General features: G+C 49.3%; 1 protein-coding gene across 1 annotated transcript in view; it reads left to right on the top strand.

Annotated features, from left to right (window-relative positions):
• The window catches only part of lrriq1 (leucine-rich repeats and IQ motif containing 1), a 49,846-nt gene that overhangs the window by 17,809 nt on the left and 15,406 nt on the right, over positions 1–16,631 (top strand). Inside the window, exons 12-15 of the mRNA XM_068312663.1 lie at positions 156–249; positions 3,048–3,206; positions 15,083–15,469; positions 15,953–16,115. Of these exons, the coding sequence (XP_068168764.1) occupies positions 156–249; positions 3,048–3,206; positions 15,083–15,469; positions 15,953–16,115 (803 nt within the window). The remainder of the gene's footprint in view (positions 1–155; positions 250–3,047; positions 3,207–15,082; positions 15,470–15,952; positions 16,116–16,631) is intronic.

The raw sequence follows: 16,631 nt of genomic DNA, 5'->3' as shown, positions 1-16,631 counted from the left end.
GATTGGCCTGGAGGGGATTCAGCTGGAAACGGTTCCTCCAGCAGGTCCTGTGTGGGCGGGGCTGTTAGAGGGGTTTATTCAGTGTGTTTGTGGGACGAGACGCCGGTGAAACCAACAGTGAGGGGGTAACATTGTTTCTGGCTGCCCCCCCCCAGAGCTGCAGGAGCTGTGTGGAAGTCTGGAGGGATGTGGACGCCTGCGAGAAGTTCTCCTGTCAGGGAATCCTCTGCAGGTGGAGGCGGGCTGGAGGTGAGACCTGACCCCCATCAGCTCTATGTTCAGTGTTTGTTCACGTCAGCTGATTTAAATCACACCCCCCCCCCCCCGAGCTGATAGCCTTTCAAATGAAGATGGACTGATGAATTAATTTTATCTGGGGAGACCGTTGCAGTGAAACCCCCCCGTCGCTGTGATGAGTGTTCATTCATTCTCTCATGGCTCAGGTCGTCCAAACATTCCAGCAGAGCCGCTGCTTCCTGCCCCCCCAGGATTAACGCTGTGATCCTCGGTTCCTCTCAGGTTCCTGACGCGCCGCCGCCAGCGTGTGTTTGCTGCATGAGGGGTCAGAGGTCACAGAATATTCATTAAATCACGCCTGAACATGTGACTGACTGTAGGAGGTGCAGAGGGTCATGTGACCGATGCGTGACGCTCCTGTTGGCATGTGAAGAGTTAACCTGTGGGCTGTTCCAGGTTCACAGCGTTGGTTCGAGTCCCAGTGCTGTTTGAGGAACAAGCTGCCGAACATTTAATGCATTAATGGAGACGAGTGGAACAGAAAGTGTTCCTCTGATCATCTGAAGCGTCTCGTTGGACGTTTCTGTCCGTGAAGCCGCGGCTGAAACTTTAGCTTCACGTCTGCCTGAACTCGCCTTCACCTCCAACGCCAACAGAGGCCTCAGCCCTCCGTGTTTCAGCCTCACGCCCCGGCCTTTCATCCCCCGCCAGCGATAACACGGCTTAAATTAAAACACCAAACCAGAGCGCTGAGAGTCCCCCCGCCCCCGAAGGCAGCGCCGCTCCGGGGGCCGCCAAGAAGAAACCTCTGTGCCTGATTAATCAGCAGCGCTTCAGGAGCGTCACTGGTGTTTGGGAGGAAGTCTTCACTAAATGAAATACGGACTTGTGCTCCAGCGGCTGGAGGAGGAAGGAATGCAGGCAGAGAGGAGAGGAGAGGGTCCCTCAGAGAGAAGGTAGAGCGTCATCAGCGTAGAGAAGGTCCAGGGTGAAGCCCAGGTACGAACAGGTTGATGGTGTTAATCTGTGATGCTTCAAACACAGATTACACACAAATACACAGATTAGTGCCTCAGAACCTGAATGGAGCTGTCTGCTGGATCTGGTGTATCTAGTGCTTTACCCCCAGGGCCTGGTGTATCTAGTGCTTTACCCCCAGGGCCTGGTGTATCCAGCGCTTTACCCCCAGGGTCTGTTGTATCCAGTGCTTTACAGCTGACCTGTCTGGTGTATCTAGTGCTTTACCCCAGGGTCTGGTGTATTTAGTGCTTTACAGCTGAACTGTCTGCTTGGACTGGTGTATCTAGTGCTTTACCCCCAGCAAAGCTGGGGGTGGGAATTCGGTCCCACTCAACACGTCCAGTTTGTGTTCGCAGCACATATGAAGCCGTCCAGACAACGTGGCAAATGGACCGATCCTCTTTGTGCTGGGGGGCTGGAGTGGCCCCACCGACCCGCCGGCCCCTGACGTTCTGCTGCTCCGGTTCACTTTGGCGACCACGATAGCATTTGGGTTGGAAAACGCTGTACCAGAGCTCCAGGGGAACGTTATAATACCTCAGCCGACCCTGAAGCTGTTTAAGAGATGCAGCTCTAGAATAAGAGATAGAGCTCTAGAATGAGAGATAGAGCTCTAGAATAAGAGTTAGAGCTCTAGAATAAGAGTTAGAGCTCTAGAATAAGAGATGGAGCTCTAGAATAAGAGTTAGAGCTCTAGAATAAGAGATAGAGCTCTAGAATAAGTTAGATCTCTAGAATAAGAGAAAGAGCTCTAGAATAAGTTAGATCTCTAGAATAAGAGAAAGAGCTCTAGAATAAGTTAGATCTCTAGAATAAGAGAAAGAGCTCTAGAATAAGTTAGATCTCTAGAATAAGGGAAAGAGCTCTAGAATAAGAGATAGAGCTCTAAAATAAGAGAGCTCTAGAATAAGAGATAGAGCTCTAGAATAAGAGAGCAGGTCTAGAATAGGAGAGGCAGATCTAGAATCAGGAACACAAAGAGCTGCAGAGAGAGGATCTCAGCTCTGGCCATGTGCTGGAGGAAATTTAAGAGCTGCTGGCCTTCTGGGAATCGTTTTTTAAAAAACTCAGTTTTTCAGAATATTTAAATAAATTGCGTTTGTACCCCAAAGACTTGTATTTTTACAGATTTTATTGTGGTTACTCCCCGGTGTCCCGTAGAGTTTCCAGAGCCAAATTAACCCCCGACCAGCCGCTGACGCTCGGGTCTGTTCCTCTGGAGATACTTTGGATTCCTCTGCAGCACATCCTGAGCCCTAGGCCGACCTGACCGCCTCCCAAACTGTTGGGGGACCATTCGAGGCTCCCCTCCACCGCGGAGGCAAATGAGTCCGTTTTGAGAATATAAAGTCAACCAGTAAAGTAACCTGTATTGTTACTGACGCCACATCGCAGGGCTTCATTTCTAGCAGCGTAGAAAGTACAGCAATCTGTCCCTGAGTAAACCTGTGGAACAGAGAACCGTGTGACGCATGGACGTGTGATGCAGAACCCAACAGAACCCATCAGGAACCAACATAGCCCAACAGAACCTCGTTCTCTCTCCAGTCATTCTGAAACTTTCTCAGCTGCATCTAAAGGTTCTGACTTCGGGTGTGATTCTCTGCGTGACTCTGGAAGCCGTTCACACCTTTGGGCTGTTGGGTTCTCTGACACTCAGAGCTGCTGATAGGAACCATGTTGGTCTGTCTATCAGATAATTAGAGGCTTACATCCAGATGAAATGCTTCTTGTTTGATCTCCTCCCATTAGGACAAGAAACCCTTAGAACCTTTCCTTGGTGTTTTCAGGTGTGCTCTACAGAGGGCGGTACCCGGCCTGAGGGCCCTCGATGGCGTGGAGACGGGCTCTTGTGTGGCTCCCCCTGCTGACGACAGCTTCCTGATGTTCTGTCAGGATCAGCTTCAGGAGACGCGTGATTTACAGCGGCGCCACCGGTGGGAGCTCAGGTGAGACGGAAGCTGAGGAACGTCTTGTGGTTCCTGCGATGAATCAGTAAATCACCAAATCACTAGCACGCTCTGCAGGAGCACAGGAGGTTGTTGGTTTGATTCCATGGATAGAAGTCAAAGTCAGCTTTATTGTCAAGTGTACCATATATGGTCGACATGCAGCACAGATGAGATTGTAGTCCTCTGACCCACGGTAGACAGGCAGTACAACAGGCAGTACAATACAGGCAGTACAACAGGCAGTACAACAGGCAGTACAACAGACAGTACAATACAGGCAGTACAACAGGCAGTACAACAGGCAGTACAACAGGCAGTACAACAGGCAGTACAACAGACAGTACAACAGGCAGTACAACAGACAGTACAACACAGGCAGTACAACAGGCAGTACAATACAGGCAGTACAACAGGCAGTACAACAGGCAGTACAACAGGCAGTACAACAGACAGTACAACACAGGCAGTACAACAGGCAGTACAATACAGGCAGTACAACAGGCAGTACAACAGGCAGTACAACAGGCAGTACAACAGGCAGTACAACAGACAGTACAACACAGGCAGTACAACAGGCAGTACAATACAGGCAGTACAACAGGCAGTACAACAGGCAGTACAACAGACAGTACAACAGGCAGTACAACAGACAGTACAACACAGGCAGTACAACAGGCAGTACAATACAGGCAGTACAACAGGCAGTACAACAGGCAGTACAACAGGCAGTACAACAGACAGTACAACACAGGCAGTACAACAGGCAGTACAATACAGGCAGTACAACAGGCAGTACAACAGGCAGTACAACAGGCAGTACAACAGGCAGTACAACAGGCAGTACAACAGACAGTACAACACAGGCAGTACAACAGGCAGTACAACACAGGCAGTACAACAGGCAGTACAATACAGGCAGTACAACAGGCAGTACAACAGACAGTACAACAGGCAGTACAACAGACAGTACAACAGGCAGTACAACAGGCAGTACAACAGACAGTACAACAGGCAGTACAACAGACAGTACAACACAGGCAGTACAACAGGCAGTACAATACAGGCAGTACAACAGGCAGTACAACAGGCAGTACAACAGACAGTACAACAGGCAGTACAACAGACAGTACAACACAGGCAGTACAACAGGCAGTACAATACAGGCAGTACAACAGGCAGTACAACAGGCAGTACAACAGGCAGTACAACAGGCAGTACAACAGGCAGTACAACAGACAGTACAACACAGGCAGTACAACAGGCAGTACAATACAGGCAGTACAACAGGCAGTACAACAGGCAGTACAACAGACAGTACAACAGGCAGTACAACAGGCAGTACAACAGACAGTACAACAGGCAGTACAACAGACAGTACAACACAGGCAGTACAACAGGCAGTACAATACAGGCAGTGCAACAGGCAGTACAACAGGCAGTACAACAGACAGTACAACAGGCAGTACAACAGACAGTACAACACAGGCAGTACAACAGGCAGTACAATACAGGCAGTACAACAGGCAGTACAACAGGCAGTACAACAGGCAGTACAACAGGCAGTACAACAGGCAGTACAACACAGGCAGTACAACAGGCAGTACAATACAGGCAGTACAACAGGCAGTACAACAGACAGTACAACAGGCAGTACAACAGACAGTACAATACAGGCAGTACAACAGGCAGTACAACAGGCAGTACAATACAGGCAGTGCAACAGGCAGTACAACAGGCAGTACAACAGACAGTACAACAGGCAGTACAACAGACAGTACAACACAGGCAGTACAACAGGCAGTACAATACAGGCAGTACAACAGGCAGTACAACAGGCAGTACAACAGGCAGTACAACAGGCAGTACAACAGACAGTACAACACAGGCAGTACAACAGGCAGTACAACACAGGCAGTACAACAGGCAGTACAATACAGGCAGTACAACAGGCAGTACAACAGACAGTACAACAGGCAGTACAACAGACAGTACAACACAGGCAGTACAACAGGCAGTACAATACAGGCAGTACAACAGGCAGTACAACAGGCAGTACAACAGGCAGTACAACAGACAGTACAACACAGGCAGTACAACAGGCAGTACAATACAGGCAGTACAACAGGCAGTACAACAGGCAGTACAACAGGCAGTACAATACAGGCAGTACAACAGGCAGTACAACAGACAGTACAACAGGCAGTACAACAGACAGTACAACACAGGCAGTACAACAGGCAGTACAATACAGGCAGTACAACAGGCAGTACAACAGGCAGTACAACAGGCAGTACAACAGACAGTACAACACAGGCAGTACAACAGGCAGTACAACACAGGCAGTACAACAGGCAGTACAATACAGGCAGTACAACAGGCAGTACAACAGACAGTACAACAGGCAGTACAACAGACAGTACAACACAGGCAGTACAACAGGCAGTACAATACAGGCAGTACAACAGGCAGTACAACAGGCAGTACAACAGACAGTACAACACAGGCAGTACAACAGGCAGTACAATACAGGCAGTACAACAGGCAGTACAACAGGCAGTACAACAGACAGTACAACACAGGCAGTACAACAGGCAGTACAACACAGGCAGTACAACAGGCAGTACAACAGACAGTACAACACAGGCAGTACAACAGGCAGTACAATACAGGCAGTACAACAGGCAGTACAACAGGCAGTACAACAGACAGTACAACAGGCAGTACAACAGACAGTACAACACAGGCAGTACAACAGGCAGTAAAACAGGCAGTACAACACAGGCAGTACAACAGGCAGTACAACAGGCAGTACAACAGGCAGTACAATACAGGCAGTACAACAGGCAGTAGAACAGGCAGTACAACAGACAGTACAACACAGGCAGTACAACAGGCAGTACAATACAGGCAGTACAACAGGCAGTACAACAGGCAGTACAACAGGCAGTACAACAGACAGTACAACACAGGCAGTACAACAGGCAGTACAACACAGGCAGTACAACAGGCAGTACAATACAGGCAGTACAACAGGCAGTACAACAGACAGTACAACACAGGCAGTACAACAGGCAGTACAATACAGGCAGTACAACAGGCAGTACAACAGGCAGTACAACAGACAGTACAACACAGGCAGTACAACAGGCAGTACAATACAGGCAGTACAACAGACAGTACAACAGGCAGTACAACAGACAGTACAACACAGGCAGTACAACAGGCAGTACAACAGGCAGTACAACAGACAGTACAATACAGGCAGTACAACAGGCAGTACAACAGGCAGTACAACAGACAGTACAACACAGGCAGTACAACAGGCAGTACAACACAGGCAGTACAACAGGCAGTACAACAGACAGTACAACACAGGCAGTACAACAGGCAGTACAATACAGGCAGTACAACAGGCAGTACAACAGGCAGTACAACAGGCAGTACAACAGGCAGTACAACAGACAGTACAACACAGGCAGTACAACAGGCAGTACAACACAGGCAGTACAACAGGCAGTACAATACAGGCAGTACAACAGGCAGTACAACAGACAGTACAACAGGCAGTACAACAGACAGTACAACACAGGCAGTACAACAGGCAGTACAATACAGGCAGTACAACAGGCAGTACAACAGGCAGTACAACAGGCAGTACAACAGACAGTACAACACAGGCAGTACAACAGGCAGTACAATACAGGCAGTACAACAGGCAGTACAACAGGCAGTACAACAGACAGTACAACACAGGCAGTACAACAGGCAGTACAACACAGGCAGTACAACAGGCAGTACAACAGACAGTACAACACAGGCAGTACAACAGGCAGTACAATACAGGCAGTACAACAGGCAGTACAACAGGCAGTACAACAGACAGTACAACAGGCAGTACAACAGACAGTACAACACAGGCAGTACAACAGGCAGTACAATACAGGCAGTACAATACAGGCAGTACAACACAGGCAGTACAACAGGCAGTAAAACAGGCAGTACAACACAGGCAGTACAACACAGGCAGTACAACAGGCAGTAAAACAGGCAGTACAACAGACAGTACAACAGGCAGTACAACAGGCAGTACAACAGACAGTACAACACAGGCAGTTCAACAGGCAGTAAAACAGGCAGTAAATCAGGCAGTACAATACAGGCAGTACAACAGGCAGTACAACACAGGCAGTACAACAGGCTGTACAACAGGCAGTACAACAGACAGTACAACACAAGCAGTTCAACAGGCAGTAAAACAGGCAGTACAACAGGCAGTAAAACAGGCAGTACAACAGGCAGTACAATACAGGCAGTACAACAGGCAGTACAACAGGCAGTACAACAGACAGTACAACAGGCAGTACAACAGACAGTACAACACAGGCAGTACAACAGGCAGTAAAACAGGCAGTACAACACAGGCAGTACAACAGGCAGTACAATACAGGCAGTACAACAGGCAGTACAACAGGCAGTACAACAGACAGTACAACACAGGCAGTAAAACAGGCAGTAAAACAGGCAGTACAACACAGGCAGTACAACACAGGCAGTACAACAGGCAGTACAACAGACAGTACAACACAGGCAGTAAAACAGGCAGTAAAACAGGCAGTACAATACAGGCAGTACAACAGGCAGTACAACAGGCAGTACAACGGGCAGTACAACGGGCAGTACAACAGGCAGTACAACTGACAGTACAACGCAGGCAGTACAACAGGCAGTAAAACAGGCAGTACAACACAGGCAGTACAACACAGGCAGTACAACAGGCAGTACAACACAGGCAGTACAACAGGCAGTACAACAGGCAGTACAACAGGCAGTACAACAGACAGTACAACACAGGCAGTACAACAGGCAGTACAATACAGGCAGTACAACAGGCAGTAGAACAGGCAGTACAACAGACAGTACAACACAGGCAGTACAACAGGCAGTACAACAGGCAGTAAAACAGGCTGTACAACACAGGCAGTACAACAGGCAGTAAAACAGGCAGTACAACACAGGCAGTACAACAGGCAGTACAACAGGCAGTACAACAGACAGTACAACACAGGCAGTACCATAGGCAGTACCATAGGCAGTACAACAGGCAGTACAACACAGACAGTACAACACAGGCAGTACAACACAGGCAGTACAACACAGGCAGTACAACAGGCAGTACAACACAGGCAGTACAACAGGCAGTACAACAGGCAGTACAACAGGCAGTACAACAGACAGTACAACACAGGCAGTACAACAGGCAGTACAATACAGGCAGTACAACAGGCAGTACAACAGGCAGTACAACAGACAGTACAACACAGGCAGTACAACAGGCAGTAAAACAGGCCTTACAACACAGGCAGTACAACACAGGCAGTACAACAGGCAGTACAACAGGCAGTACAACAGACAGTACAACAGGCAGTACAACAGACAGTACAACACAGGCAGTACAACAGGCAGTAAAACAGGCAGTACAACACAGGCAGTACAACAGGCAGTACAATACAGGCAGTACAACAGGCAGTACAACAGGCAGTAGAACAGACAGTACAACACAGGCAATACAACACAGGCAGTACAACAGGCTGTACAACAGGCAGTACAACAGACAGTACAACACAGGCAGTAAAACAGGCAGTAAAACAGGCAGTACAACACAGGCAGTACAACACAGGCAGTACAACAGGCAGTACAACAGACAGTACAACACAGGCAGTAAAACAGGCAGTAAAACAGGCAGTACAATACAGGCAGTACAACAGGCAGTACAACAGGCAGTACAACAGGCAGTACAACGGGCAGTACAACGGGCAGTACAACAGGCAGTACAACTGACAGTACAACGCAGGCAGTACAACAGGCAGTAAAACGGGCAGTACAACACAGGCAGTACAACACAGGCAGTACAACAGGCAGTACAACACAGGCAGTACAACAGGCAGTACAACAGGCAGTACAACAGGCAGTACAACAGACAGTACAACACAGGCAGTACAACAGGCAGTACAATACAGGCAGTACAACAGGCAGTACAACAGGCAGTACAACAGGCAGTACAACAGACAGTACAACACAGGCAGTACAACAGGCAGTAAAACAGGCTGTACAACACAGGCAGTACAACACAGGCAGTACAACAGGCAGTAAAACAGGCAGTACAACACAGGCAGTACAACAGGCAGTACAACAGGCAGTACAACAGACAGTACAACACAGGCAGTACCATAGGCAGTACCATAGGCAGTACAACAGGCAGTACAACACAGACAGTACAACACAGGCAGTACAACACAGGCAGTACAACACAGGCAGTACAACAGGCAGTACAACACAGGCAGTACAACAGGCAGTACAACAGGCAGTACAACAGGCAGTACAACAGACAGTACAACACAGGCAGTACAACAGGCAGTACAATACAGGCAGTACAACAGGCAGTACAACAGGCAGTACAACAGACAGTACAACACAGGCAGTACAACAGGCAGTAAAACAGGCAGTACAACACAGGCAGTACAACACAGGCAGTACAACAGGCAGTAAAACAGGCAGTACAACACAGGCAGTACAACACAGGCAGTACAACAGGCAGTACAACACAGACAGTACAACACAGGCAGTACAACACAGGCAGTACAACACAGGCAGTACAACAGGCAGTACAACACAGGCAGTACAATAGGCAGTATAACAGGCAGTATAACAGACAGTACTACACAGACAGTACGTCAGACAGTACAGCACGAAGTATAAGACGAAACACAACGGATGGTTAACATCTCTATACACTCTAATCTCATAGGGAAGTGACGTGTGACCAGTCCCTGAGTTGACGGGGGGAGAGAGAGATAGGTGGTCAGGTGCTGGGGGGGCGGGGCAGTGTGAGGGGAGAGTTCAAGGCTATGACAGGGGGCAGAGCAGGGAGGGGGTTGAGCCTCCTGACCGCCTGGTGACAGAAACTGTCCTTGATCCTGCTGGTTCTGGTCCAGACTCTGGAGTCTCCTACCTGATGGCAGCAGGCTGAAAAGGGTGTGTGTGTGTGTGTGGGGGGGGGGATCACCTGCAATGCTGATGGCTTTGTGGGTGAGGGGGGTGTTATAAATGTCTGTGAGGGAAGGGGGAGAGACACCAGTGATCTTTCAGCTGCTCTCACGATGCGCTGCAGGGTCTTATGGCAGGAAACGGTGCAGGCGCCGTACCACAGGGTGATGCAGCTGGTCAGGATGCTCTCCATGGGGCCTCTGTAGAAGGTCAGCATGATGGGGGGTGGGGCTCTTACTCTCCTCAGTTTGCAGAGGTAGTAGAGGCGTTGTTGGGCTTTTTTGTCCAGCGATGCGGTGTTGTGGTCCCAGGACAGGTCCTCAGAGATGTGCACACCCAGGAACTTGGTGCTGCTGACCCTCTCCACTGCAGCACCGTTGATGGTTCGTGGAGCATGCTGGGTGCGTGTTCTCCTGAAGTCCACAACAATCTCCTTCGTCTTCTCCACATTCAGATGGAGATGGTTGTCCTTGCACCACATAGCCAGGAGGCCCCCCTCATTCCTGTAGGCTGTCTCATCGTTGTTGTTGATGAGACCCACCATCAAACTTGCAAACTTGATGAAGAGGTTGGAGCTGGAAGTCGGTGTGCAGTCATGGGTTATCTGAGTGAAGAGGAGGGGGCACAGAAGTAGAACTTGTCAGACAAAAAGGAGGAGAGTTTGTGTGACGTGTTTCATGTTGCAGACAGACAGCTGAGAGGAATCAGAGTTCATGTTACCTCCAGAAAGCAGTGCATCCTGGAATGCGCTTCAATAAGTGTGTGCATCCCAACATGTAAAAGTAATTGAGAATAACAGAATATACGGTAGAAGGGACACAAGGATTGAGTTTAACCAATAGTACAATATAAAAACTAAACAAACTGTTAATTTAATTATTTTATTAATGACAAAGTCATAAATTTTTAATTAAAAAGAAAGAGTAAAATTATATATTTTATCTATGGGATTCATAAAGTATCTATCAAAATGTGAAAGCCTGGTAGTCCTTTGATATCATACAGTTTTTTCTACTTTGCAGTAAATATTTTTCTTTTCCTTTAATTGATACTTTCTCCTGTGGACGCTGCACCAAGCTGACAGAACCTTCACTCATTATTTTGTCTTTGGCTGCCCCCCCCCCATGGAAACAATCGCGTCCATTACAGTACAAATGTTGGGATTTTGCTGGTTTTCTCTGGGCTTCTTCTGCGTCTTCATCCGTACTGTCCACAGTAATATCTGTAGTAACATCTGTCAGTAATATCTGTAGTAATACCTGTATTAATACCTGTAGTAATACCTGTAGTAATACCTGTAGTAATACCTGCAGTAATACCTGCAGTAATACCTGTAGTAATACCTGTAGTAATACCTGTAGTAATACCTGCAGTAATACCTGCAGTAATACCTGCAGTAATACCTGTAGTAATACCTGTATTAATACCTGTATTAATACCTGTAGTAATACCTGCAGTAATACCTGTAGTAATACCTGTAGTAATACCTGCAGTAACACCTGTAGTAATACCTGCAGTAATACCTGCAGTAATACCTGCAGTAATACCTGCAGTAATACCTGCAGTAATACCTGCAGTTATACCCGTATTAATACCTGTAGTAATACCTGCAGTAATACCTGCAGTAATACCTGTAGTAATACCTGTAGTAATACCTGAGGTAATACCTGTAATAATACCTGTAGTAATACCTGTAGTAATACCTGCAGTAACACCTGTAGTAATACCTGCAGTAATACCTGCAGTAATACCCATATTAATACCTGTAGTAATACCTGCAGTAATACCTGTAGTAATACCTGCAGTAGTACCTGTAGTACTACCTGCAGTACTACCTGCAGTAGTACCTGTAGTACTACCTGCAGTACTACCTGCAGTAGTACCTGTAGTACTACCTGTAGTACTACCTGTAGTACTACCTGTAGTACTACCTGCAGTAATACCTGCAGTACTACCTGCAGTAGTACCTGTAGTACTACCTGCAGTACTACCTGCAGTAGTACCTGTAGTACTACCTGCAGTACTACCTGCAGTAGTACCTGTAGTACTACCTGCAGTACTACCTGCAGTAGTACCTGCAGTACTACCTGCAGTAGTACCTGTAGTACTACCTGCAGTACTACCTGCAGTAGTACCTGCAGTACTACCTGTAGTACTACCTGCAGTAGTACCTGTAGTACTACCTGCAGTACTACCTTCAGTAGTACCTGTAGTACTACCTGCAGTAGTACCTGTAGTACTACCTGTAGTACTACCTGCAGTACTACCTTCAGTAGTACCTGTAGTACTACCTGCAGTAGTACCTGTAGTACTACCTGTAGTACTACCTGTCTCTGTCTCTGCATTACCTGTAGTTGATTGATTCTCCTGGTTTCTCTCTAACTGACATCTCTCTGGAGTCGTGGTGATAAAGTCAGACTAACTCTCACTGCAGCGTTTAAACCAGCAGACGTGTTGCTGATTGGTTGATGTTAATCAGACTGAATCACACAGGAGAGTCTGGTCACCAGAAACTCACAGGAGATCAAAACATAACGCAGATTTCAGTGGAGAAACGGAGAAATTGTGAATATTTTTGTTGAATGGAGGTGATTTTTTCCAGGACTGAATCACTGAAAAAGGTGCATTGATTTATTGATTATAAGTAATTAAAGCTTGAGTCCCAGAGACCGACGCTCACGAAAACCCTGAGGAATGCTAACTATCCTGTTGTTATGTCTGAACGGGGGCGGGGGGTAGAGGACCTGATCTCCATCTATTTTCACCAGTCTGGTGGTGCTGGGGGGTCACACGTGGACCCCCGCTGGATGGACCACCAACCCTTAAACGCTGCTTATGTTCATGACCTCCTTCATGACACGGCACACAGATGAAAGGTGGCGGCGGCCCCCGTACGGGTCACACCGAGGACTCCTATGGCTGGGGGGAGCGTGGCACTGCCTCTGCTTCACCTCTCACTGTGTGTCCTCTACCCCCCCCCCCACGCTGGACAATGAGGCATTCTGGGGGCTACGCAGGGACCAACGCAGCCATTTAACCCCTGGCCTGACCTTTGTCTGACGGGGGGTGGGCGGCTGGTGGCTGTCAGGTGGGGGGGGCTGAAGTCCTTCAATAGCACTGATCTATTTATATGGTTTTATAGCAGCAAACCTCCTGGCGTGCATCCCAGTATCCTTTTGGAGGAGCGCTGGGGGGGTGCGGTAGAACAGAACCAGAAGCCACCCCCGTCAGGCCCAAACCAGCATGTTGGAAACACGGAGCGTTTGATCACACGACTCAGACCGTCCAGCCGGGTGGAGCTTCTCTCGTCAGCCCCGTCCTCACCTCACGACTCCACAAACATTCCAGCCCCCCAATTGGCTGGAAGACGAGAACGCTTCTGATCAATGTGCTCACATGCACGCCCACGTGCACACTCTCGTGCACGCTCACATGCACGACCATGTGCACGATCACGTGGGTCACGTGCATGCTCACGTGCACGCTCACATGCACGATCATGTGCACGATCACGTGCACCAGCCTGCCCGGCTGCCTAAACAAAGGGCATGCAGCTGGGAACAGAACACACACATGATGTCATCTGTGGTGTTCACGTTCTGATCCACTGTCATGTCTCAGGGCGGTTTCTTTACATCAGGATTAAAAGGAGAAAAACATCACAGACCCTCATCCAGAGAAGCCCCAATCCGGACAAAAACATTTCCTTCTTGTGGATGGCTGCAGGAAAACCCCCAAAATGTTGGATCGATGGGGTCCCACTGAAAACCTGAAGAAATAACTGAGAGTGTAAGGATGCTCCTCAGTTCAGCAGCATCCAGGTTAGACACCACCAGGAATACTAGCAGTTTGACTCTGACACACACACACACACACACACACACACACACACACACACACACACACACTGTCCCACTGCTCAGCATGGAATCCCTTCACGTGTGGGAGAAACAAGGGAATGAAAACAACCTCAGGTGAAAAGATGCTACAGAGGAACGTCTGATGTCAGACAGGTGTGTGTGTGTGTGTGTGTGTGTGTGTGTGTGTGTGTGTGTGTGTGTGTGTGTGTGTGTGTGTGTGTGTTGCTGTTGTGATCCCAGGGCTTCTGTGTTTCTGCTGACCCTGGAATGAACCAGCAGGTATGGGGGGGTCAGCAGGTCGTGGGCCTTTTGTCCGGATGAAGAGCTGGTTCTTTGTAGACAGAAGCTGTTACCTGAGGCTAGCGGCCCCCAGAGGGCCGGGACACTGAAAAGTCTCTGCCCCCCCAGGGGGAGAAGAGCAGAACCAAACGTCACTAATAAGTTCATTAAGCTTCAATGAGGCCACTTTGTAGTGACTTTATCCCCCCTGAAAGAGACATTATGTGTTAGAAAGAAACACACACACACACACACACACACACACACACACACACACACACACACACACACACACACACACACACAAAGTGACATTCTATTCATTATTTCTCTAGTATTGATCTGGAGTGCAGAGATAACTCCAAACAGAATGGTGAAGCATCTGGTTCTTTCCGCTGTGTGAACGATGGTGAAGCATCTGGTTCTTTCCGCTGTGTGAACGATGGTGAAGCATCTGGTTCATTCCGCTGTGTGAACGATGGTGAGGCATCTGGTTCATTCCGCTGTGTGAACGATGGTGAGGCATCTGGTTCTTTCCGCTGTGTGAACGATGGCGTCGTTCAGCTTTCAGCATTAATATGTGTGAATGAGGTCACATGGTTCTCCAGGCCGGTGAGCAGGTGTGTTCCTCCGTCGATGCTGGAGACAGGAAGTCCTCCTTGTCACGCCTGAACTGTTCTTCCTCCCCAGCGACGCCCCCCCCCTCCTGGACGCCGCTCACACCTGGTGCAGACACCTCGATGAGGCTCTGCGATTGGCTGTAGAGCACAGGTTTGCTCATGAGCGCGGTGACACGTCTGTGGCTGACCGGTGGATGGCAGACCGAACCTCAGCTGAGGCAGCGCCCCCTATTGATGAGGGGGAGTGTTGTCAGACGGAAACCCCCAGGAAAGCTCCTCCGTCTGCCCCCAGCAGTGACCCTATGGGACCCAGCAGCGCCTCTCAGGACAGCCCAGATGTGCAGGACGCATTCCACCCGGAGACGCCGAGCAACGCAGGGCCAGGTTCTGTTTCCATGGCAACGAAGAGCACATCTGCATCGCCCGTGTCCGACCAACGAGACCCCGACCCCAAAAGGTAAAGGAGCCAGCAGGGGGCCGACAGGGGGCATGTGTGCGTCCACCCGTCTGTGACGGGTGGACTGGGGGGGCTCGGGTCTGGTTTTATTAGTTTTCTGTTCCAGAGCGTTTGTCTTCATCGGAGCCTCCTTCACGTGATTTACAGCAGCAGACGCTGCACATCTCATTCATTTTAACACGCATCTTCATCATTAACGCGGCGCTATCTGAGGGAGGAACGTCCATCCTTCACATGACGGGGGGATGAACTCCCCAGGGGCGCTCCCTCCAGATGTCCACCAATAAATCCCCCTTCTGAGAGATGGAGGTGCCATGACATCATCAGCATCCCTCACTGCTGTGTGTGTGTGTGTGTGTGTGTGTGTGTGTGTGTGTGTGTGTGTGTGTGTGTGTGTGTGTGTGTGTGTGTGTGTGTGTGTCTGTGTGTCTGTGTGTCTGTGTGTGTGTGTGTGTGTGTGTGTGTGTGTGTGTGTGTGTGTAGCAGCACAGCAGCAGTTGTGATTCAGCAGCGGTGGAGGACCTACAGGCAGAAATGTGAGAACTTCAGCGGCCGTTCAGCTGAGGAGGAGAGAGGAGGAGGAGCAGCGGTGGGGTCTAACACCTGGAGGGCTGGTGGTCGCGATCAGGCGGCGACGGTCATCCAGGTGAAACACTGGACACGTTGGCGTTGGTTTGACTCACTTAGTGTTAGTGGAGGATCCACAAACCAACCATCCAATCAGAGCACAGCGTGTCCATTTCCTGTTCAGCCGTACCCACCAATCACGTGACAGACTGACGACTGAAGCCAATCATCAGGTTGTGTCCAAACGTCCCAGAAGGTTTTTAAGCTGCTCTGACTGGACACGGCGTGTTTGATGGGTCCTACGGGATTCTCACATTGGGGGGGTTTGTAGTCCAGGAGAACAGTGTGTGTGTTTGTGTGTGTGTGTGGGGGGGTGGGGGTACCTCATGATTAATCAGATTCCAGAGCCGTGCGGTAGTGAGCGCTCTAGGATTCCTTGCGGGTCTGAGGTGGACCCGTTGGGACGGAGGATTTAGAGCTCCATCCGTCTGGTAGAGTCAGGCAGAGTTCACCAGCAGAGGGCCGCCGGGACACCCCCGCGCCGGGTCTTACCCTCCTAATGGGATAACACACAATATTTACGCTGGCCGGTGAT

This window comes from Antennarius striatus, chromosome 4 (genome assembly GCF_040054535.1).
Source record: "Antennarius striatus isolate MH-2024 chromosome 4, ASM4005453v1, whole genome shotgun sequence".
Lineage (NCBI taxonomy): Eukaryota > Metazoa > Chordata > Actinopteri > Lophiiformes > Antennariidae > Antennarius > Antennarius striatus.
Note: the sequence above shows the minus strand (reverse complement) of the source record. Positions and strands in the feature narration are given on the sequence as shown.